The 22604-nt window shown below is 40.0% G+C and overlaps 2 protein-coding genes across 3 annotated transcripts; one reads left to right on the top strand and one right to left on the bottom strand.

Moving 5' to 3' along the window:
• On the top strand, positions 9310 to 15668 carry LOC8079845 (transcription factor E2FB). Of its 2 annotated transcripts, none has more exons than XM_002442793.2 (14): positions 9310 to 9690; positions 10950 to 11142; positions 11231 to 11287; positions 11392 to 11477; positions 11559 to 11647; positions 11723 to 11777; positions 11920 to 11972; positions 12057 to 12107; positions 12202 to 12250; positions 12362 to 12427; positions 12516 to 12592; positions 12700 to 12919; positions 15016 to 15085; positions 15196 to 15668. In XM_002442793.2, the coding sequence occupies exons 1-14, from the start codon at positions 9523 to 9525 to the stop codon at positions 15318 to 15320; spliced, it is 1359 nt and encodes a 452-aa protein (XP_002442838.2). In that variant the 5' UTR covers positions 9310 to 9522; the 3' UTR covers positions 15321 to 15668. The 2 variants fall into 2 exon arrangements, with proteins under 2 accessions (XP_002442838.2, XP_021301272.1); XM_021445597.1 differs by having other exon boundaries at positions 15193 to 15668.
• LOC8073458 (alpha-1,3-mannosyl-glycoprotein 2-beta-N-acetylglucosaminyltransferase) lies at positions 16909 to 22313 on the bottom strand. Its single transcript, XM_002441816.2, has 18 exons — positions 22061 to 22313; positions 21856 to 21936; positions 21660 to 21710; positions 21415 to 21502; positions 20901 to 20963; positions 20182 to 20293; positions 19898 to 19943; positions 19758 to 19820; positions 19082 to 19148; positions 18935 to 19003; positions 18780 to 18849; positions 18619 to 18680; positions 18443 to 18533; positions 18262 to 18355; positions 18040 to 18102; positions 17912 to 17950; positions 17669 to 17839; positions 16909 to 17511 (listed from the first exon to the last, which is right to left on the bottom strand). Exons 2-18 carry the CDS (start codon positions 21922 to 21924, stop codon positions 17401 to 17403), a joined length of 1329 nt encoding a protein of 442 aa, XP_002441861.1. The 5' UTR covers positions 21925 to 21936; positions 22061 to 22313; the 3' UTR covers positions 16909 to 17400.

Below are 22604 nucleotides of genomic sequence, written 5' to 3'. Positions count from 1 at the left end.
TAATTAGAGCATCTCCAACAGTTGGCACAAATTGGATTTTTTTATCCTTAATTTTTTGGTAAAATAAAAAAAACCTCTCTAAATCGCATCTTTCCTCTCCATCTTTCCCAATCTTGCAAAAATGTAGGGGCTTGTGAAAGTCCCTACATTTTTTCAGAGTGAAGGACATAATCTCGTAATTTTTTGGCTTCAATACTATATTAAGAGATGGAAACTTGTGAAAGTCCAATCCAGATATCTTACCAAAAATGTAGGGGCTCATTGTTCAAAATAAAAGGACATAATCTCGTACTTTTAAAGGCATGACAAGAGTGAGAAACTCTATGTTTCCATTGTACCTCACCAAAAGTTTTATTTTTTTAAGTAGTTCTTCTTAAGAAGTTGTTGCCAGACTCCAGTATCCTCCTTAAGTAAACTGAAAAGCCACTTACTTGCTCCATCCCAAATTATAAGGCATTTCAAGAATTCTAGAAAGTCAAAGCATCTCAAGTTGACCAAAGTTATAGAACTAATTACAAAGATTTATGAAATTAAATAGATATACTATAAAAAATATAATTAATAAAGAACCTAATGATACTTAGTTGGTATCATAAGTGTTATTATCTTATTATATACATTTAGTCAAACTTGAGATGCTTTGACTTTCTAAGATTCTTGAAATGCCTTATAATTTGGGATGAAGTAATAAGCAGATATTTTTAATATTTAGATTTTGTATACCCAATCCTCCATGATCCTTCATGTACAAATGATATCCCATTTTACTAACCTGTACTTATTTTTTATCACCACATTGCTTAAAACCAGGATTTGTTGATCCCCAGAGGGACCTCAAGAATGATAATATATACATTGCTAATTTGTTAATACATTATATGGACTAGACGACCCACCAATTGTCAACATCTTCCTTTCCAATTGCTTAGTTTTTTTAACCTCTCTCCACTACTTTTCTATCTTTATTTGAAAAGTCTTCTATGGAGCAGGAGCCGAAGCTAGAGAGAAGTTCTGCCAAACAGGCCCTTAATTAGGCGGCATTATAGCCTTATCTTTAGGATGGTCATGGTTGAAAACGCTTAGCGTTGAGTCAATTGTTCGTTTTTTAAGAGCTAAAAAAACAGCAAGAGGCTGGAATTATAATACAAATTGTTGTGTGCAAAACTCCTGCAAAGATCATAAACTATATATAATTATATTTAGCAACTCGAAACATAAAATTTATCCAGGAATATGTGTTCACACGAAATCAATCAGCAATGGGAAAGCGTTGGATATACACTGAAGTTGGATGGAGATGAAGGGGAAACAGTGAGAATATTCTGTTATAGTAATTCTTTTCTTCCCGGCGATGGATTAGGCTTTAGTGACTTTGATAGAGCATAAAAGCTTTTCATAAAGTAAAGAAAGACTGGCCATCAAAAGCTCATGTGTGGCATTTTCTGGCCGAAAGCCGGTTTGCAGGCCGCAGCAGCTGGTCACAGTACACTCCTTTGAATCTCTTTTGCTTGTTTGAGCCACAACTTTTTCAGATAGGGAGCACAATGCCATTAAACATTTAAACTACGTCTCCTTCGGGCAAAACGGATCCTCACATTTGCTTCTCTGGAAAACTGAAAGTGCCAACCTTTTTTTTTTACAGACCCATGATTTATTGCCTTTCTCGTAATATATGCGAACAGAAAGCTAATATTCCCCGTAAGATGTTTCAAAACTCAAAAGAAAACTCAAACTAGCCCAAAAAACAAAATGCAAATGAAAATGTTCCTGAATGCATCCATAGGCCATAGGGACAGTAATTTATTCAGAGGAACTTGCAGGAGTGCATCTTCAGTTCGAATCAAATGTAAGGCAGCCGAAAGATTTGACGAACCCAATTCTTTATTTGTGGTCGTTTGCTCGGGGTGAACGCCGCCTCCGCGCCATGTGGGCGGTAATTCCACACTGCCCACTTTTGACACGATATGGGGGATTGAACGCTCGATTGTTGCCCCCACAATTTTTCTTAAAAATTACTCCCTCAATTTTAAATTATAGTACAATCTTAAACCTTAATGCGTTCTGGCAAAAAGTTACAAAGTTATACTAAATCTTAAGATTTTCCACAGGATTTAGAAGTTGCAAAAATATTTTTTTCCAAAAAGAAAAATCATGAGGCCTTGGGAGATCGTCATTGGCTGATTTATGCGTATAATTTTGTAACTTCAAAAAAAAATGAAAATTGTGGAAATAATTTTGTTTCCAAAACAACGAAAAGTCGTCGTGGTTGTGGAATTGACCGCTGGATTAGCCGGGGACGTTTGACGAACTCCGTAAAAGTCCAGCTCAGAAATGTTTAGGTCGGACCATATTTCGGCAGTGCGGCAGACTGGGCCGTCTCAGACCATATGGCCGAGCCGGAAATCTCATTAGGCCTGGATCGTTCCAAGTGCATGGGCCTCAAGCTAGCTATAGCTAGGCCCGTTGAGAGCCTACAAAAGGCCATTTCAATGGGCCTCAGCTGCTGCTGACTTTTCGGCCCATCCTCATGGTGCCGCGCGCAGCCCAGCACGTTCAAGGTGAAATTTGGCCCGAGACATTTTTGGCCTTGTTTAGTTCCTACCAAAAACCAAAAACTTTTTAAAACTAGCAAATATGCACGTGCGACACGCACGTGTTTGTATTGTTGGACGTGTTGATTTTATTTTCACTCCACAATAGAGTTGTTGTTCATTCTACTATAAGTAATGTAAGATGTTTGCTAGCTTTTTCTTCCTTGTTTGTCATAATAAATAAAATCATGTATGCTCAAATTTTATTATTTTCTTTTTAATTGCAATACATACGCTTGCATGTATTCGTATTGATGTGCCTTCATATTATTCTATTTTTTAAATTAGTTTATTTATTATAGTTGCATGCATGCATTCATATTTTCCTTTTTCCAATTAATCTATTTATTAGTTGCATGCATGCATCTTGATATGTATTTTTTTTCCAAACAATCCACGGCAAGCGGCGGTGCATCCATATTTTCCTTTTTTAAATTAATCTATTTACTATTCTCGTGCAAAGCATGTTACGGTGCTAATGAATTGGACGTAAAAAATTAGAAAAGCTATCGGGTTGGGGTCGAACTTTGATACGCAAATGCTGAGGAAGCAAGATTATCTAGGAACCAAAAACTGAGGTATTTGTAACTCTATTATTTTCTATTTTTTGGAGTTTAGGAGGAAATTTGGTTTAGAAGTAGTCTTATATCTTACATCATATAAGATCATAAGTGACGGAGAACTCATATAGCACGACATTTAGATCGAACAGTTGTTAGAGAATGAGAGCTCGCTAAAATAACCCGCTCTTTTATAGTGTGGTGATTGCATACATTTTTTTCGGTCATAGGAAGCAAGTGGTAAAAGATAAATTTTTTTTTATAAATAAAAAAAAATAAGTTGCCAAAAAAGGCCTTCCTCCCTTCTTTACCATCACGATGTATCCAAAGTGGCCGCCGACAGTAAAAAAAAGTTGGCCGCCTGTCGACGAAAGCTGGTCGGCAGTCTACCTTGGGGTATACCCACGGTAGTAGTTTATCGGTAGACGGTGCGCAAACTACGAACTCGATGGTGACGCAGGACTCGGACAAGCTTTTTATCCAGGTTCGGCCGCCGAGTTGGCGTAATACCTACGTCCTGCGTCTGGTTGTATTGATTTGTGTTGAGAGAATCGTATGTATGATCTGTCCTCTAGGGGACCCCTGCCCCTCCTTATATATCGTGAAGGGACAGAGTTACAAGTAAAGTATCCTATTTGGTACAAAATCTTGTAGCCTTGCGGTGCACGCCGACCAGTCGTGCGCCGCACGTCTTCATCCTGTGGGCCGAGCCACCTCTGATGGTGCGGCCCATATAGGCCCATGAGGGTATAGGGGTTTATACCCCCACAGCTAGTCCCCGAGCACCATGTATTGTGATGTAACACGCCGTCTTGAGCTTCTTCGATCAATGAGGCTTGACGTCTTCAATAAGCAGGAAAGTCGCCCAAACAGTTGCAACGGTATTTTGACCAACTCAAAAGACAGTTGATCAACATTGACATCGAAGAAGCAGGTTGTTCGAAGAATACATGGTGCTCTTAATCAAAAAAGATTTCTTTCCTGGTGAAGTGTGCCCACTTTACTTTTCTGAAAAGTATAGTCTTTCAAAAAGCAAGCATATTCACCGCAAGGTGAAGTGTGCCCACTTAGTCCCCGAGCCTGGTAGTAGGTGACGTAGGCACGTGGTGCTAGGGTCAAAAGAAAAGTCCTCAAAGAAATTCTGAAACTGAGATGCATCGCCAGATGCATCGTACCGATGTAGTCCCCGAGCTGGCTGGAAGGCGAAGTATGAGCCTTGTAGCAAGGTCTAAAAAATTGAATTTACCAGTCCGTCTGCAATTGAATAGACTAATCGACCAGTCCCCGAGCATATAACGCTCGGTGGTCGGTACAGTCCCCGAATTCTCAAATTGGTGGGCTGGTCGACCAGTCCCCGAGCGTATAGTGCTCGGTGGTCGGTATAGTCCCAAAACTCTCAAATTGGTGAGCTGGTCGAACAGTCCCCGAGCGTATAATGCTCGGTGGTCGGCACAGTCCCCGAGCACGGCGTAGGGACCGGTGGACAAGTCCCTGAGCGTGGTTGGGAACGTAAACGTGCTCGGTGGTCGGCACAGTCTTCGAGCACAGCATAGAGAGCAGTCGACAAGTCCCCGAGCGTGGTTGGAAACGTAAACGTGCTCGGTGGTCGGAGCAGTCCCCGGGCACAGCGTAGGGAATAGTCGACGAGTCTCCAAGCGTAGCTTGTCGACTGGGCCAAACTCCTAAAAAGTAAATATAAAGAATTGGTAGTACATGATGTATAAATAACCTTTAGATAAAAAATCAGTACTAAGATAAGTTTTAGATTTTTTGTTATAAAATTAGCACGAGTAGTTAATTCATCCTAGAGCTTGTACCAGCTCTGGTCTAGCCAACAATCAGCATGAGGTACGGAACCTAGGCACGCGTAGGATTGTCAGCCATGTCAGAGAGCTACTGCCGACCACCCGGAACGCAGAGGGCGGATCTCGTGCACGTGTAGGGAGGAGTCGGAGACAGTACCGGCTCTGGAAAACTCGTGTAGGAGAAAAAACTAGTCGGCTAAAAAAGTTGTTTTGAAGAATAATAATCTTAAAAATATTATGCCAAAAATAAATAAAATATTAGAATTGTACTTATCTTTGGACGAAAGTCTAGTCGGGAGAGTTGCTTGACTTGTTGTCGTGATGGTGGTCGCGGCTGTCGTAGCGCCGTTCTTCGCGGCGATTATTATTGCGACTCGTGGTCAGAGCAAGTAGGCCACACAACTTGGTCGATAGCCTGAGCAGGTCGGTGTCGTCGATCTGCCTGCCTTTGTAGCAGAGAAGCGGGTGACGCGTTGTCGGCGTGGTCGGAGACGTTGCTGGAGTAGTTGGAGTCGTAGCCAGCGTGGTTGAAGCCGCCGCCGACGTCGATGAAGAAGTGATTGGCGCAGATCGGATCTACACCTCCTCCGTGGTCGTGGCGGTGAAGCTGTTGAAGCTGACGGTGAACGTGAAGTCGCCCGCCATGGCCACGAAGTCGGGGATAATGACCATCTCGTTCGTCGAGAAAGTTGCACGCACACCCCCTACCTGGCGCGCCACTGTCGACGAAAGCTGGTCGGCAGTCTACCTTGGGGTATACCCACGGTAGTAGTTTATCGGTAGACGGTGCGCAAACTACGAACTCGATGGTGACGCAGGACTCGGACAAGCTTTTTATCCAGGTTCGGCCGCCGAGTTGGCGTAATACCTACGTCCTGCGTCTGGTTGTATTGATTTGTGTTGAGAGAATCGTATGTATGATCTGTCCTCTAGGGGACCCCTGCCCCTCCTTATATATCGTGAAGGGACAGAGTTACAAGTAAAGTATCCTATTTGGTACAAAATCTTGTAGCCTTGCGGTGCACGCCGACCAGTCGTGCGCCGCACGTCTTCATCCTGTGGGCCGAGCCACCTCTGATGGTGCGGCCCATATAGGCCCATGAGGGTATAGGGGTTTATACCCCCACACCGCCGGACTACCATAAGGCCTAAAAAAAATTAGAAAAGATACACAAATATGGATAAAGAACTAATATTTACTCGAGAACAAAAACTGAGGTATTTATAACTCTATTATTTTTTTGGTTTTGGAGTCTAGGAGAAATCTTAATTTAGAAGGAGTCTTATATCCATGTGTTTTTGACTCTAGGAGGAATCTTAATTTAGGAGGAGTCTTACATCTTATATCATATAAGATCATAGATGACGGATGGCTCGTATAGCCCGACATTTAGATCGAACGGTTATTAGAAAGTGAGAGCTTTCTAAAAAAAACTCGCTCTTTTATAGTGTGATTATCCGTCACATCGAATCTTATGATACATATATGAAATATTAAATATAAATAAAAACAAAAACTAGGTACACATTTTATTTGTAAATCGTGAGACGAATCTTTTAAACCTAGTTACTTTATAATTGAATAATGTTTGTAAAGTTTTCACAACTTGTTGGCCTTACTCGCGCGGTCAAGGTCACTTCAACCTAACACGCTCCGTCCACGTGCTATGTCCTACCACTGACAGGCGGACCAGGGGACACGACATGAGGGACCACCATGTCATGGTAACGCCGCTGACCCTGGGTACCTTCCTGACGCGTAGCGGTTGCGGTTTTTACCGTGGTGGTGCGCTGGCCCGAGCCAATCAGGAAGCTCCCCGCCAAAACCCCGGGGTGAGGTACGCGCGCGAGCTGGCGCGTGGTCCAGCTGTCAGCGTGGGGGAGGGGGAGGCGACGAGGCGGGCGGCGGGAACATAAAATTGCGCGCGCGCTTCTTCGTCCCGGCGGGAGGATTCGGTCGATCGACCCCACCACCAGCTGGACGGTTTCTCGCCGGTCCGCTTTCTGCTTTTCTGCTGCGCGCGGCGCGCCCATGGCTTTTTCTCCTCCCTGTGTGTGTGATGAAATGACGAGCACGTCACGTCGGAAAAATTTTCAGTCTTAGGCCTTGTTTCTAAAAACTTTTACAAAACAGACACTACAGCGGTTGTAGTTTCGTTTATATTTGATAAATATTGTCTAATTATAGATTAACTACGTTTAAAAGATTCGTCTCACAAATTACAAATAAATTATATAATTAGTTTTTTTAATCTATATTTAATGCTCTATGAATTTACCGTAAGATTCGATGCGATAGAAAATCTGGAAATTTTTGCAAAATGAGCATTATAGCAATTTTATTTGTATTTGACAAATATTTTCCAATCATGGACTAACTAGACTAAATAAATTTGTCTCGCAAATTACAGATAAATTATGCAGTTGATTATTTTTTTATCTATATTTAATGTTTTATGTATGTGCCGCAAGATTTGATGTGACAGAGAATCTGAAAAATTCTGCAAAACTTCCAAAAAGTATTGCACAAAAATTTAGATTATCCATCACATCGATTTTTGCGGTGCGTGCATAGAGCATTAAATATAGATAAAAATAATAACTAATTGTACAGTTTGTCTGTAACTTGCAAGGCGAGTCTTTTGAGCCTAGTTAGTTTATGACTGGATAATATTTATCAAATACAAACGAAAGTACTACAATGTCCAGTTTGCAAAAAAAATTGAACCTAAACAAGGCCTTAGTTTAGGTTGTTCAGTTTCCCATCACATTGATTTTTTGAACATATGCATGGAACACTGAATATAGATAAAATAAATAACTAATTATATTGTTTGTCTGTAATTTGTGAGACAAATCTTTTGAGCCTAGTTAGTTCATGATTGGACAATAATTACCAAATACAAACGAAAGTGTTACAGTAGCCAAATCAATATTTTCCCGAGCTAAACAAGGACTTAGTGGGTTAAACTTTAACTCTTGTCATATCGAATGTTTAGACAAATGTATGTGGTACTAAATATAGACTATTTACAAAACTAAAAATATAACTACAGAGTAATTTGTGAGACGAATCTTTTAAGTCTAGTTAGGCCTTATCTAATTCCTCCCAAAAGTCAAAATTTTTTCAAAATTCCCCTTCACATCGAATCTTACGGTACATACATAGAACATTAAATATAAATAAAAAATTAACTAACTACATAGTTTGTCTGTTAATTTGTGACGAATCTTTTGAGCCTAGGTAGTGACAATAATTGCCACATACAAACGAAAAAGTGCTACAGTAGCCCAAAATTTTTTTTAAGGGAATTAAACAAGACCTTAGCCTATAATTAGACAATAATTATCAAATAAAATAAAAATGCTACAATACATGTTAAACTTTAACACCCCACCTAAACACCCAGTCGAAATTAAATATATGATAATTTAAACATGAATTATGTTTTTTGAAACTCACACAAACAATCATTCTAAAGTTCGAGGACTACTTCGACAAATAAACTAAGGCCTTGTTTAGTTCCCAAAAAATTTTGCAAAATTTTTCAGATTTCCCGTCACATCGAATCTTTAGACACATGCATGAAGTATTAAATATAGACAAAAATAAAAACTAATTGCACAGTTTGGTCGAAATTGACGAGACGAATCTTTTGAGCCTAGTTAGTTCATGATTGGACAATATTTGTCAAATACAAACGAAAGAGCTACAGTGTCGATTTTGCAAAATATTTTAGAACTAAACAAGGCCTAAGCCACGTCGTCAGAATTTTGAGTCCCTATCGACAAGAATGCTTGAATAGGCATTTGTTTACTACCTGAAAATCGTACTCCTGTAAGTCCTTTAATTTTAAGCACAAAAGAATAATTTTACAAAGCTCCAACTCTATTCAAATAATAAATCTACTATAGTCGTTTTCTTTTACCCGGACGCAACACGTGAAGTAATTTGTTTAAACGACTCTATTCAAATAATAAATCTACTATAGTCGTTTTCTTTTACCCGGACGCAACACGTGAAGTAATTTGTTTAAACGAGAGAGAAAGAGCGCGCGCGCATTAGCAGAAGCATATATCTTAACCTACGCGTGTCCTGTTTGCTACTGTTTACATACATATTCCATTATACAAAACTCCATTACTTCTGAATAACTTTGAATTACACTACACAAGATTAAGCTATGAACGCACTTTTTTTTTACTCATATAAAACAGTAAAACAAATGGGAAACAGAATTGGTTAAAACATTTTTTGTTTTACAGTTTTGCCCCTATTCCTCCAGGCTCCAGTAGAGCTACAGCGGCCCCCGTCCACCACACCATAAACTCGGCAAGTCGCAGCCCCCCCACTGAAAACTCCAATTTCCCTCGCTTCTCCCACCCGCTTCGTTTCCCTCGTTTTCTTCCCTTCCCTCCGCTCCCCTCACCTCCCCATCCGCTACCCCGCGCAAACCCTCGCCCGCCGCCTCCTCCACCTCAGATCCCAGCTGCAGGACCCTGCCGCCTTCCCGCCAGCGCGCGCGCGCGTACGCGCCGGGCCTTCGATCCGCCCCCCGATTCCTCATGGCGGCGGCGGCCGGCGACGGGGCCAGCGAGGCCAGGGCGCGGGCGCTGCTGCAGCTGCAGAACCACCAGCCGTTCGCGCCGCTCCCCGGGGAGTACCACCACTTCGGCGCGCCCGCCGCCGCCGCCGCCGAGGAGATGGTGGAGGCGGTCGTCCTCAGGACGCCAGTGAGTTCCGGGGAACTGGTGGTGTGCTGGAGTCGTTGTGCTGAAATGAAATTCCCCGTTGTTTGCGTCCGATGTTCTAGCGCGCCGGTTTATATTGGCCTGGTCCCTCCCGTCGGTGGCGAGGGGAGCTGCGGGAGTCCGCGCGCGCGCGCGCATCCGGCAGACTGAATCGACTGTAGTAATGCGTGGCCAGCGAGCTGAGGTGGATGGGGATGGGTGCGTTTTGGTGTTAGCCAACACGTTTTGCTTAATTTTGGTACATATGGTCCGATCCGCTGCGAATTCTGCACGGATTCGTGGTATCTGCAACTTGTCGTTACTTTAGGTGGTGGCTACAAGGATACTTTGCTGCGGTTTAGGTGAATGTTGCTAGGATGTTTCAGTAAAGAGAATGTACTAATCTGCTGGAATCTGCTAATTGGACGGTTGAAGGAATGGATTATGACCTTTTTACTTGGTCTGTACCCACATTTAGAATAAATAACCAGTGAAGCAATACACACATGAACGTATTCTTGTGCTGATGAATCAGTATAGTGTTTGCTGATTTATCTGAGTTTTTTTTTGGATGATTGCCAGGTGCATAACAAACTATTACCTGATTTTGATAAACACTTGTTAAGCCTTTGCATCTTGTATGATGCATTTGCATCTTGTATGATGCATTTTCTTAAAAGCACCAGGCAGTAGCAATATGTTGGCACTAGCTTGAAAACACAAACTAGTGCTCAACAATGCTGAAAATTGAGTGTGAACTATGTTTCCTTACTAAAGTGTAAAGCCTCATGCAGACACAGCATCTGAACTTGCTGACAGAACTATAATGATTATGAACTTTTGTCAAACAGGCTCCTTTTGCACCAAAATAACACATCACAATCTTGCAACCCTTTTTTTAACTGACGTGCCTGAGCACGTGTTTTTGTTAAGAGGGAAGCAAGTGCAACTCACGTCGCCACCAAGGCTAACCTTGGCGGCTGTTGTACAAGTTTTAACCCACCATCGTGCTACTTTAGAACACTATTGTCTAATCAGTCTGACATAATCTACTGCCAATTTTGCCATACTAACAATTTTCGTATGAGGTTTTACACTTGTCTGCATGCGGACGCTATCAGGATGATGTTGCATTTTTTAGTAGTATTAACACTTTGCTCATAAATATTATATCTCAAAGCCTTTTTGAAAGCGTTATGCATTACATCTGCATGCGACTCCTTATTTAGCTGTGTTCCTAACAAAAATTCTTCCTATTGTAGTTGAAACGGAAACATAATAACAAAGCAGGAAATGAAGCTGCCGAATCGAATGACTTGATGATGAGCCCTGGATATGCTAATGCTGGCAGCAGCCCAGTTCCTACAACCCCTTCAGGGAAAGGTTTAAAAACATCTGCTAAGCCTAAGGCTATGAAGGGCCAGAAATCTTGCCCTCAGACCCCATTTAGTGTTGGTGAGTGATGCCACACTTGTAATGTAAACTGTAAATCATCCTATTTGGGACCAAAGTACTCAGTTCAATTGCAAATACTCTTTCCCAGGTTCTCCGGGCAATCCTTCTACTCCTGTTGGTGGCTGCCGCTATGATAGCTCCCTCGGTGAGAAGAATCAGCTATTGATTTTCCTGTTTTGCTGTTCACATTTATGTGGCATCTTGATCAGTTTCCTTTTCTTTTAATTGTGGTGTATTATTGCCTTTTAGGGCTCTTGACAAAGAAGTTCCTGAACTTGCTAAAAGGTGCACCTGGTGGCATTGTTGATCTGAATAATGCTGCAGAAACTCTAGAGGTTGGTGTTTCTTTTTTGGGTACCTTGTTCCAATCATGGTTTTCTTTTGTTAAACATATGCATATGGAACTTGGTTTGCAGGTACAAAAAAGGCGTATATATGACATTACTAATGTTCTCGAAGGGATAGGGCTGATAGAAAAGAAGCTTAAGAACAACATTCGTTGGAAGTAATTATTCTCATTTTCTGTATCTATAATTGGTGTTTAATGGGCATTACTTAAATTCATGTGGTCTTTTTGTAGAGGAGTTGATGACTCTCGACCCGGAGAAGTTAGTGATGATATGTCCATCTTACAGGTACCATTATTCATTTCTCACTATGTGACTAAGTTCTTTTGAATTCTTGTGTGGCACAATTTGTCGAATTGGGAATGCAGATGCTTAAGTAATGGTTCTTATCTTGGAATAAATATTTGTTCTTTATATTTGTTATCAACAGGCAGATATCAACGCTCTCGCACTGCAAGAGCGCAATTTGGATGAACGAATAAGGTTAGTGTCTAGCTGTTAGAAAGCTCATACTATTGTTATGCTTTCAGTCTTTCACTAAGCATGCTTCTCCAATATTTCTTGCAGTGAAATGCGAGATAGATTAAGAGCGCTGACTGAAGATGAAAATAACCAAAAGTAACTACCTTTTTTTCTTGAGACTTTAGCAACTTCCTCAGATGTCAAGGCAGTGCGGGTTTTAGATCTTATTAATGAATCTCTCTACCTGCAGGTGGCTTTATGTCACGGAAGATGATATCAAATCTTTACCATGCTTCCAGGTACTTCTCTTTTCTAACTCTACTGAGTAGTGACTGTGAAAATCATTACTAATCCGTATATATATATGAATCAATTATTAATATTAACTAATAATACCCTACAACTTTCAGAATCAAACTCTAATTGCTATAAAAGCACCGCATGGTACAACATTGGAAGTCCCAGATCCTGATGAGGTAGGTTGGCAAAACCATCCTTGTTTTTCATACTGGGGATCCTAGAGGGATGTTGCATGTTGTTAATGGAAGCAACTTTCCTGTGCAGGTTAATGGTTATCCTCAAAGGAGATACAGGATTGTCCTAAGAAGTACCATGGGTCCGATAGATGTGTACCTAGTTAGGTATATGCTCCTTGTATCCATATACTCCTGGCATTGTTATGCTAAAAACATAAATTCCTAATGTACATCTCCAACCTGCCTAACATTGTTTTATTGGTTGATCATAGTCAATTTGAGGAGATGAGTGGCATGGAGACTCCTCCAAGGCCTACACAGACAATAAGCATGGATTCTATAGAGAATCCTAGGACGCCTTTGGCTGCGGATTGCAACAAAGTTACAGGGATGAAATTGAATATTCAAGAAGGGCTTATTCTACCTTCTGATGCACCTAGTACTTCACAGGACATTTCAGGGATGATGAAGCTTGTCCCTTCGGAGCTTGATGTAAGTTCACTTGTCTAAGATCATTTTCTTATTATTTCATAGCATCGCTCGTTGCACCTGTCCTCAATATCTCTTTAGGCTTCACCTTTAGTTGGTCTATGCTTCGTCCAATTTGGCACATATCAACTCTTTGCTTCACTTCACTGCAACTTGTTTTTAGCGAGTATCAACTTTCATATCACTTGCTGTGATGATAGTGGACATGCATGTGTCTATTATTATGATAGATTTACACCTAAACATATCCATGAGGGCTACTTGCACTTCTTGGTACATTTGTAACTGTCTGCGATAGCCAAAAAAATTTTCTTGCCTACCTTAAGAAGAAAAGTGGCTAGACAAGCATCTGAAATCCCAAGATTCTTCAGTGACTCTTCAAATCTAATTAGTAGTCAAGAAAAGTGCAAATGCAGTTCCTAGGTATAGAGGGTAGCAGCAAGTAGCCAAATCATCTCAAGTCTCAGGGTTTCAGCTTCGATGCATATATATATATATATATATATATATATATATATATATATATATATATATATATAGTTCCTACCTAGCATAAACGGACCAGAATAGGGCCTTAAATAGCTCGTCAAACTTTTAGACATTTTTACAAGTAAGTGCATCATTTCTTCAAAAGGACAGCTTCCCAAAAGATCGAATATTTGAAATATTCCTGCCAAATAGCATCCATTTTCTAACTTATTGATCATACACTAAGATATTAACATAGTTTAAATTAAATCTTGGAGGAATCAACAATGCCACTTTAGCAGTACATCTTTATATTATTTTTTTACAGTTGAAAAGAACTATACAGTTCCTACCTATCATAATTCATAAACATACCAGAATAGGGCCTTAAATAGCTCGTCAAACTTTTAGACAGTTGTACAAGTGCGTGCATCATTTCTTCAAAAGGACAGCACCCCAAAAGTGGTCCGTACAAGGAAGATATCTATATGAAAATGTCATAAGAACTCGAATATATAGATGCCAAATGAATGATTGAGCTGGGATGATTAAAAATAAATCACACATAGTGGGACACTCATGGGATGACTCTGCCATGGTGAAGCAAACAGGGTGGACGCAAATCCGCACTCAAAGGATGTAGGATTTCCACACCTTCTAATAAAAGAGTTAAGTATGTGATCCTCATGTAGGGCACTAATTAAGAAGCTCCAATTTCTTTTCCTTGAATGCCATCATGACTGACTTCTGAAAATTTCAACCGAATAAGAATGAATAAATGGCAGTCAGAATAAATAGAGCTAGTACAAAATGAACTTATCCAGCAAGCAGAACACTACAAAAATAATTTAATTCAAATCCATAATCATGGTCAGTATTACCCATACAAATATTAGACTTTCCATATTAATTCCAAGGAATTTTCGGCATAATTGCAAGCTTCAAAATGGCATGGACAACCAAACCAGAGCATGATATATATTACTTGCCATAAGCCATGCATTTCCAAGCTCAGGATATGGATTTTAAAACTGTCATGGATCAGGAAACATGTTTCAATGGAATATATTTAGCAGTAGCGAATATGTTAAATGACTTCAAAGACTCTAAAATCCACATATAGATCACTCTTGAGGCAAGCTTTTCTTTTGGCCCACTAGCAAATATCCAGCAAATCATATCTATATTAAAGGCAGTTCCAAATAAATTACTGCTAGAAATCCTCCAAAAAGATGTATTAAATGGAATGATTTTGTCTAAGATAATTTTAGTATTTCATAGCATGGCTCGTTGCACCTGTCCTCAATTTCTCTTTTGGCTTCACCTTTAGTTGGTCCATGCTTCATCCAATTTGGCACATATCAACTACTTTGCTTCACTTCACTGCAACTTGTTTTTAGGGAGTATCAACTTCCATATCACTTGCTGTGATGAATCAACGGTTGATAGTTACAAATTGAGTTTTTTTTTTTAATTTAGCATAACATATTCCCGGGTTATGCATCCATTTTGGAAACTAGTCTATGCAAATTATCTTTGTGCCACTTCTGAATTCAATGGCTTTCATTTTGCAGTATTTTTAATGTAGTGCAAGCACTTTATAAGGCATTAACCCCTTTCTATATTGTCAGGCTGATACAGACTACTGGCTCTTATCGGACAACGCAGGAGTTAGCATGACAAACATGTGGGAGACAGGACGTATCCTTCTAACAGTCTATGTCACCCTTATCTTTCATACTTGCAACACTAAGTTTCTCATCTAGTATACTTTGATGTGAAACCTGTAAACCCTTAACCGAACAAAGCAGAAGATGTGGAGTGGGACAGGATTCAAAAATTCAACGCCGAGGATTTCCTGGAAGTGGGCACTCCCCAGCAGCAGGATAAACCAGCCGACGTCATGGACGGTGGCGGCCCCTCCTGTGTAAGCTGAAACCTGCCGAATCACGGCAGAGAAATACCTTTCATAGTTCAGCGGCCGCTCTGATCAACCTGGAGCAGTAGATGGCTGTGAGTGATGTACAGATGCCAGATCAGTAATGATAACTTACTAGAAATGATGATGGTAACCGAGAGTGTCAGGCTCAGACATTGTCTGGTAGTTGTTGAATGCTGTGTATGTTAAGGTCACAGCGCTATGAGTGTACAACTAGGAATAGCTGTGTGTGTAGAATCCATTTGTAAAATAGCAGCCATTGTTATTTATTATTTGCGTGGTACTGATCCATCCTTTTTTTAGAAAAAAAAAATCATGTGTTGCCATCCTGAGATGGCTGGAGGATGCTGCTACTATAAACAAGCTTAGTGACCTGGCGTCGACATTTGAGTGTCTCGGTGGACCTCTCGCCGTCGCCGGGCAATCTCGTGTGCTGTGGATCGTGATCTCTGCTACAGGCTGCTAGTACGTGGTTACTCTGCAACTTCACAACGGAAGCAGTCTGAAGAGTCAGTTTCGTTTTCGTGTCACGTCAGGCATCAGGATGGCTGGCATGCGGTTTATTACTCCATACCAAATTATAAGTCATTTCAAAATTTTTGAAAAGTCAAAGTATATCAAGTTTGACTAAATTTATATAATAAGATAATAATATGATATATATATTTGGGATGTGGCACCCCAAAAGTGTATTTTTTATTAATTATATTTGATAATAACTCAAATATGAACTCAAAGTATCATTAGATTTTTTATTAATTATATTTTTATAGTATACATATTTGATATCATAAGTTTTTAAAATTTTTCCTATAACCTTAATTAAACTTGATATGCTTTTACTTTCCAAGATTCTTAAAATGATTTATAATTTAAGATGAAGGTAGTATTATTTTATGTCCTCGTGCCGTTGTTATTATAACATGGAGTCACGGTGGTGAATGGTGATGACTCCGAAGCTCGTAAGATGGTATTTGAAGCTTGGGACGCTCCATAGTCAAACACTGACGGCGAATGGACCCTTAGAAAAATGCCTAGAAAACGTAACAAGCAGCGTAGAGAAAGAAAATAAAGTATATACGAGTATAAATTAGGCTGTCTCAATTTCAATTGAGTCAAGAACATCAGAAGACTAGAGAGAGAAGATAAAAAAAAACATAGAAACTAACCAACAGGGCATTTTTTTTTTTGAAGTGGGCATCTCAAATCCCGTCTTAACCAGGGAAATCAATCCCATGCATTTGGATGGAAGAAACTCCCACCCATCCTCCACAAACCACAAACATAAGAAACATCAAAGAATTTCAGAATGTTGAACAAGACAACCCAATAACTCAATGGAATGGATTGGTTCCTTATACTCCAATCTTGCCGCGCATTTAGGCCTTGTTTAGTTCACCCTCAAACCCAAAAACTTTTCAAGATTCCCCATCATATCAAATTTCACGACACATGCATGGAATATTAAATATAGATTAAAAATAATTAATTACACAGTTTGCCTGTAATTTGCAAAACGAATCTTTTAAGCTTAGTTAGTCCATGGTTGGACAATAATTGCTAAATAAAAGCGAAAATACTACAATAGCCAAACCTAAAGTTTTTCACCAATTAAACAAGGCCAGTCACCACAAAACAGTACAACATACGAATGCCCAAGATTCCATCCATCTTGATATTCCAAGATGCCAAGAAGAAAATTTGGTCATAAAAATACACCTTTCTTTTACCCTTAGGATCGAGTGTGTCAGGTCAGCTAGTGAGCTCCTGCTACATTCTCTTTTGAGTGTACACCACTGCAACGTGTAAACCCTAAATACACTACAGGCTAAAAAGTCCCTTGCTGACTAAACACTGTATTATATCTTGCAAATGTCCAATAAACCAAGCCCATGCTTCTACTACTCAGTACCTTGGGTCAACACAATCACTTCTCAAAATTTTCTTCACCATGCATCCCGATTGCTCCATGCTCACAGGAATCAATTAAGCGTTCCCTGATATTCGCCTGCCTTTCCACCGTTGCTAAAACAAGGGTTCACCTCAACTCCATAGTGAAATTTACCTTCTCAATACACTACACTCCCAGCTGACTAAGAGAATCTGGGCTGACAAGAAATATTCGCCTTTGACTACTGTTGTACCGGAAGACCACTACTCCTTTGAAAGCTGTTCTTGGGATGCCATCCTAGATTAAAAAAAAAAGAATCATGATACACTCTGCTGCTGCTTTTCAAATCACAATCAGCAATTGATAACAGAGCAAAGAACTACATCTACAACATATGAAAAACTGTTGCTTCACATAATTAAGGAAATTATCTAGATTTGGGTTAAGAATAAACCTTCCATTCTTCGAATATTCCAAATTGACGAGCTATCCGCTCAAAATCTTCCTGATCGTTGTATTGGATCCTTACATCCTCAGCCATATTGTGGGCTTTCAGCACAGCATCCGATCCATGGAGAGGAGTGGCACTAGCTACCTCTTTTCCAAATTTGGTTACATACTTATCCTAACAGTATCACAATGATTAGGAACATCTTATGTGAACGAGAGCCTTCGAAATCCAATTACCAGTTCTTACCTCCCCAAGGTAGCTCAGATCCTCAGAATTCCAGTCAATCTGAGGTCACAAATAAGAACAAGTAAATTTCAGCCACAAGTAGCTCGTAACAGGATTACAAAATGAACAATATGGACAGTTTTGCATACATGAACATCATTTAACTTAATGGGCTCCAAATATTGCTCAAAGAATTGTCCCAAGCTTGATCCCTGCAAAGAAAATATAATGCCAGCAATTGTGAGATGGCCACAAATGGCTCGCTGGTTTCTATTGCACAAAGAAATGTGGTACAGGTGACTGCTATTCCTATTACTATAGCAACTTCTAGTATTTTAATTAAGAAAATTGAGGAAGAATAGCCAACTTACATGCTTGCCAAAATTGTATGTTCTACAAATTTCTGGGCGTATGAATTGCCGATTTCCATGTACCTCCTTTAGCCTCACCCAATCATCCCAATAAGTAAAATCTTGTCAAGGAAAAACTAGATAAAAAGTGGAGAAATAGCACAGCTACTAATAAAAAATATTTAGGAAGCAGTAAGGATATGCTTTAGGCCACTTTGGTGACAGTTCAATCCAAGTGGACTTTGTTAACATCCATCCAAGCCCAGGAAAGAAATCCGAGCGGTAAAGAGCTTCTGCAGAACGCTAGCATAGCAAAGTGAATAGTATTCCCTCTAAATAGGCAAAGGAATTTGAAAGTAAGAGTATCATAGTACAAACTTGGGTCGTGAACAAACTGCTTTTGCCCATTGTCATTCCAAGAAGAAACAGCCATAATCGTCCTTCCATGCCACAATGATTAGAATAAAAGGAAAGTGAGTAGAGAAATTTATATATCTGAGTTCCTCATATTTGCAATTAGAAAGCATAATAATACATACTTGTCATTATCAAGTAATTTAGCTGCAGCCTCAAAGTATTCGAAAAAATCCGGGGCAATCTCCATGTCATCTATTAATAAATTAATTATGAAAACCTGTTGGAAAACAAAAAATATGTAGTAATAAATGGAAAAGGATCATCATAGATGTCAGACCTTCTAGAATGATTACTCGAGCAAAGTTATGTTTAATGAATAGGTTGTCCAAGGCCCACTTATAATGTTCTGAACAAGTGCAAGTGTTAGGATTTAGGAACCACATAAAATCCTTAAGAACACATACATTAGTTAAGGTGCACTTACTAGCAATCTTGTAATATGCTGTCAATTCTCCTGGCCTTTCAGTTTGCACAGGTTCAAGATCCACATGCTGCGACATACAGAAAGCATAAGGACCAAAGAAAGTCTTAGCTAAATTAATCGATTACTACTTTGCAACAAGGGGGGGGGGGGGGGGGGGGGGAGAGACATACTACCATCCAAATTCACTATAAGATATGAATTTGAATAATTGATTTCCAATACAAGGCGCAAGTTCGTTTGGACCTTCATTTAGCTCAGTGAAAACAGACACCAGAGTAAAACAAGGTCATTTGGTCTCTGTTCTATATTTCATACTGGACTCAATGCCATCGTCCTATTTGAGGTCCTCACAGATATGTTAACCCTAACGCTATCAAAATAATGCAAGGGTTTTCTCCATCAGGGCTATGTAAAATTCCACAAGTAAACTGTTATGAATAACACATAACTGAATTGAACAGCCCAAGGGGTCATATATAGAATGCATTAATGGAATACAAAAAAGGACCCTAGTGCTGAAATGAAAATGATTCTGTTACTCCTAATATGAACATCACCTCTCTGCGACAATGTCTAATGCTTAAAATACAAAAAACACAATGGACTGTGTTCTACAGTACCAGTTGAATAAGAATAAGAGAGCTCTAAAAAAACAACACAACATTTATTTCTGCACCTGCATATATGTTATTTGTTTATATTCCAAAGCTTTCCTTTTCACAGCTCCATTTGCTCCATCCTGTGACAAGAACCAATGAAAAAAAAGGACTTCACACACATTGAGTGGATCCAAAAAAGAAATCGGTATATCAATACCTGAGATATAAAAAGCGGAAACTTTGAAGCAACTGTTGTCTGATATCTGCAACACATACATCAGTCATTTAGAAAGAAGCTCTATGCACTAAGCTACGTTGAGCTAAACAGGGTTAACAGGTAGCAATGAAGAATGCAACTTAAATCTGAGTATAGAACCACAAATAATTAACACTGGGTGGGTACTAGTTCCAAATTAGGAAATATTTTAGGAAATGAAGAGGAGAATACTATAATAGATATTTTTGCCTTTTGAAAATGAATGACTCAGACGTGAACCATACTTCAGGATAGATTCAACTGTTCTCTCTAAATAGTCCGGTCGATTGCAAGCCATTATGACAACAGCAGCAACAGGAACCACATTATTGTCTAGTAGCTTCTGCACACTCCTTTCTGCATTTAAAAGAAATGTTAAATAAAGGATTAGAAAGTAAACAAGGGTAGAATATACATAAAACGAAGAAACAGTGTAAGTTAAGTCAGAATATAATTTTCGACCCAATAAGCAGATGGCAGCTGCAAGGTTTAAGTACAAGATGTCTAATTTGGCATTTGGACAACATTTAGCAATTTTTTACTATGTTCCATTTGTTGCAATGCTATTTCTAAACACACTTTACTCAGATTTATACACATAGTATATAAAGGTTAAAATATTCTCACACATGATTCATGGAAAATGATGGTTGAATTCTTGAAAAAGGAATGATACTTTCAATATGATAAAACAGTCACTGTTTATGAGTTGTTTACAATACATGAAGGATCAACTATGTGCGTAATGCTCCAGTATGGCAAGTCCCCCCCCCCCCCCCCCCCCCTCCCCAAAAAATGTATGGCAAGGTTCTGATGGGTGAATGATGTGGCATCCTACAACCTAAAAGTCTTATTCCTTGTATCATAACTGAAACAGTGGGAGGACAAAGAAATTCAACTAAGGAGGACAAGGGTAGCCAACAAAATGAATAATCAAATGCTAGAAGAAGGTGATGGTTCATACTTTCAAGATCCTTTATCAAAATCTTCAGATGTGCACGTTCTTCATCTTGCCGTACCTTTATCTCTGTTGCATCACCGAAACTTTATGATGTTAAATACCCACTAGAACTGTCAGTCATGATAAGGCACAAAAGCAGACAACACCTCAAAAAAAATAGAAGGAATTTCATAAAGCAGCGAAAAGCATATTTGTACTGCCATGATCAAAGCAGTGTCGAGATATACAAGCTTATTCAGGAGGTGATTGGTGAAGATGAGCACTATAACAATTTATCATCAAGCAAAAGCCATAAGTTTAGTTTTGTCACAGAGCACAGCAGGGCAAACTAAAAGTTGCAGCAAGCATTAGTTGAGTAGTAAATATCCAAGACAGTGCCAGGAACTATATATCGTAATCAATTCTGTCTTGCAAGCGTTACAATTGGTCACCCCATAGAAATGCCTGATTTGAGTTGTAATTGTAACGTCCAAAAAAAAAAAATCACATGGAGGTGCAAGTTTAAAGGTGTTTGTACCTTCCAATGCTACAATCTTCTCCTGCTGCATGCTGACTTGATCGATCAAGGACTTTAGTTGACTGGTGCATTGATTTTCAGATCTTTCCTGTATGGTGCAAATTACAGGTGTAAACAACTTTGAGTCATAGAATGCCTTCGATCCTAGTCCTACAGTGAGTCCACAGAGAGATGGGAAGCTTCCAATGGAAATGCATAGGTGAAGAAGGGATAGAAAGAAAAGAGAGACAATTAACATTACTTACTGCTTCTGCAAGACGATCTGCATAATGGGACTGAGTAACAAAGAGCCGCACCTGAAGGGAGAGACTGTGTCAGTATACCTCACTCATAGAGATGGAAATATAACGAATTCATAGCATCCGGAGACCGGACCACTGAGACCTCAATTGGACAGTGGACAAAGAGACAGAAAGAAAGGGCAGGTAGGCTCCCCCATACTTGGATGTAGATGAAAGCTGCAGCGGCAGCAAGGAGGAGGAGGCGGAGGTCGCAGGGGCTCCGAGCCATCGCCGCATACACCTGTAATTAGATTCAGATCCGATTACGAATAGTCTGTTACGGTTTGGGCGCACGGTTTTACCTACGAATTTCGTTAAGGTTTGGGCGCACGGCTTCGCACAGCAGGAAGGGAGGGAGGGAATACCTGGTGTCCTGGTGGTGCTCGTCGCCGGCCAAGGTGGCGAGTGGCGAAGTAGGACAGCAGCGACGGTCGCGGGGACACCGGGGCTGCAGAGGGCGGACGCCGCGCCGGAGCTGATCGCGAGGACGCTGGGCTGCTCGACCGAGCGCAGTCTCCTCTCCGGCCGGGTTGCGGCCCGGCGAGCGGATGGAGGAGATCGGCCGCTGGCGAGACGAGTTCAGGCGGCGGGCCAACAAGGGTCTGAGCTACCAATAGTACTTAACTAATCGTTTCCTAATCCTAAAAAAAGTACTGTACAAATCCATGAGTGAGTTATGTGGTTACTTTCTCGGTGAGTGAATGATGTACACTTCATGTTTTATATATTGCAATCTTTGATTTCTATATAGAGCAAAAATTAGATCAGTTTTAGTAGAGATTTCATCTGAGTTTTATTTGTATTTAGGCCTTATTTAGATCAAAAACTTTTTGGATTTTAATACTGTAGCAATTTCGTTTTTATTTGACAAACATCGTCCAATTATAGAGTAACTAGCTAGGCTTAAAA

The sequence above is a fragment of the Sorghum bicolor genome, chromosome 8, assembly GCF_000003195.3.
Source record: "Sorghum bicolor cultivar BTx623 chromosome 8, Sorghum_bicolor_NCBIv3, whole genome shotgun sequence".
Taxonomy (NCBI): domain Eukaryota; kingdom Viridiplantae; phylum Streptophyta; class Magnoliopsida; order Poales; family Poaceae; genus Sorghum; species Sorghum bicolor.
This window is presented reverse-complemented; position numbering and strand designations above follow the sequence as displayed.

Bases quoted from the DNA above. Each gene is read 5' to 3' on its own strand.
- LOC8073458 (XM_002441816.2), bottom strand. From the start codon at position 21,924: ATGGCTCGGAGCCCCTGCGACCTCCGCCTCCTCCTCCTTGCTGCCGCT. The intron at 19,149-19,757 runs GTGCAGAAATAA...TGTATGTCGCAG, and splicing joins AACAAATAACATATATGCAG to CATGTGGATCTTGAACCTGT. The intron at 19,004-19,081 runs GTAAGTGCACCT...GCACTTGTTCAG, and splicing joins AGCATATTACAAGATTGCTA to AACATTATAAGTGGGCCTTG.
- LOC8079845 (XM_021445597.1), top strand. From the start codon at position 9,523: ATGGCGGCGGCGGCCGGCGACGGGGCCAGCGAGGCCAGGGCGCGGGCG. The intron at 11,973-12,056 runs GTTAGTGTCTAG...TATTTCTTGCAG, and splicing joins AATTTGGATGAACGAATAAG to TGAAATGCGAGATAGATTAA. The intron at 12,593-12,699 runs GTATATGCTCCT...GGTTGATCATAG, and splicing joins ATAGATGTGTACCTAGTTAG to TCAATTTGAGGAGATGAGTG.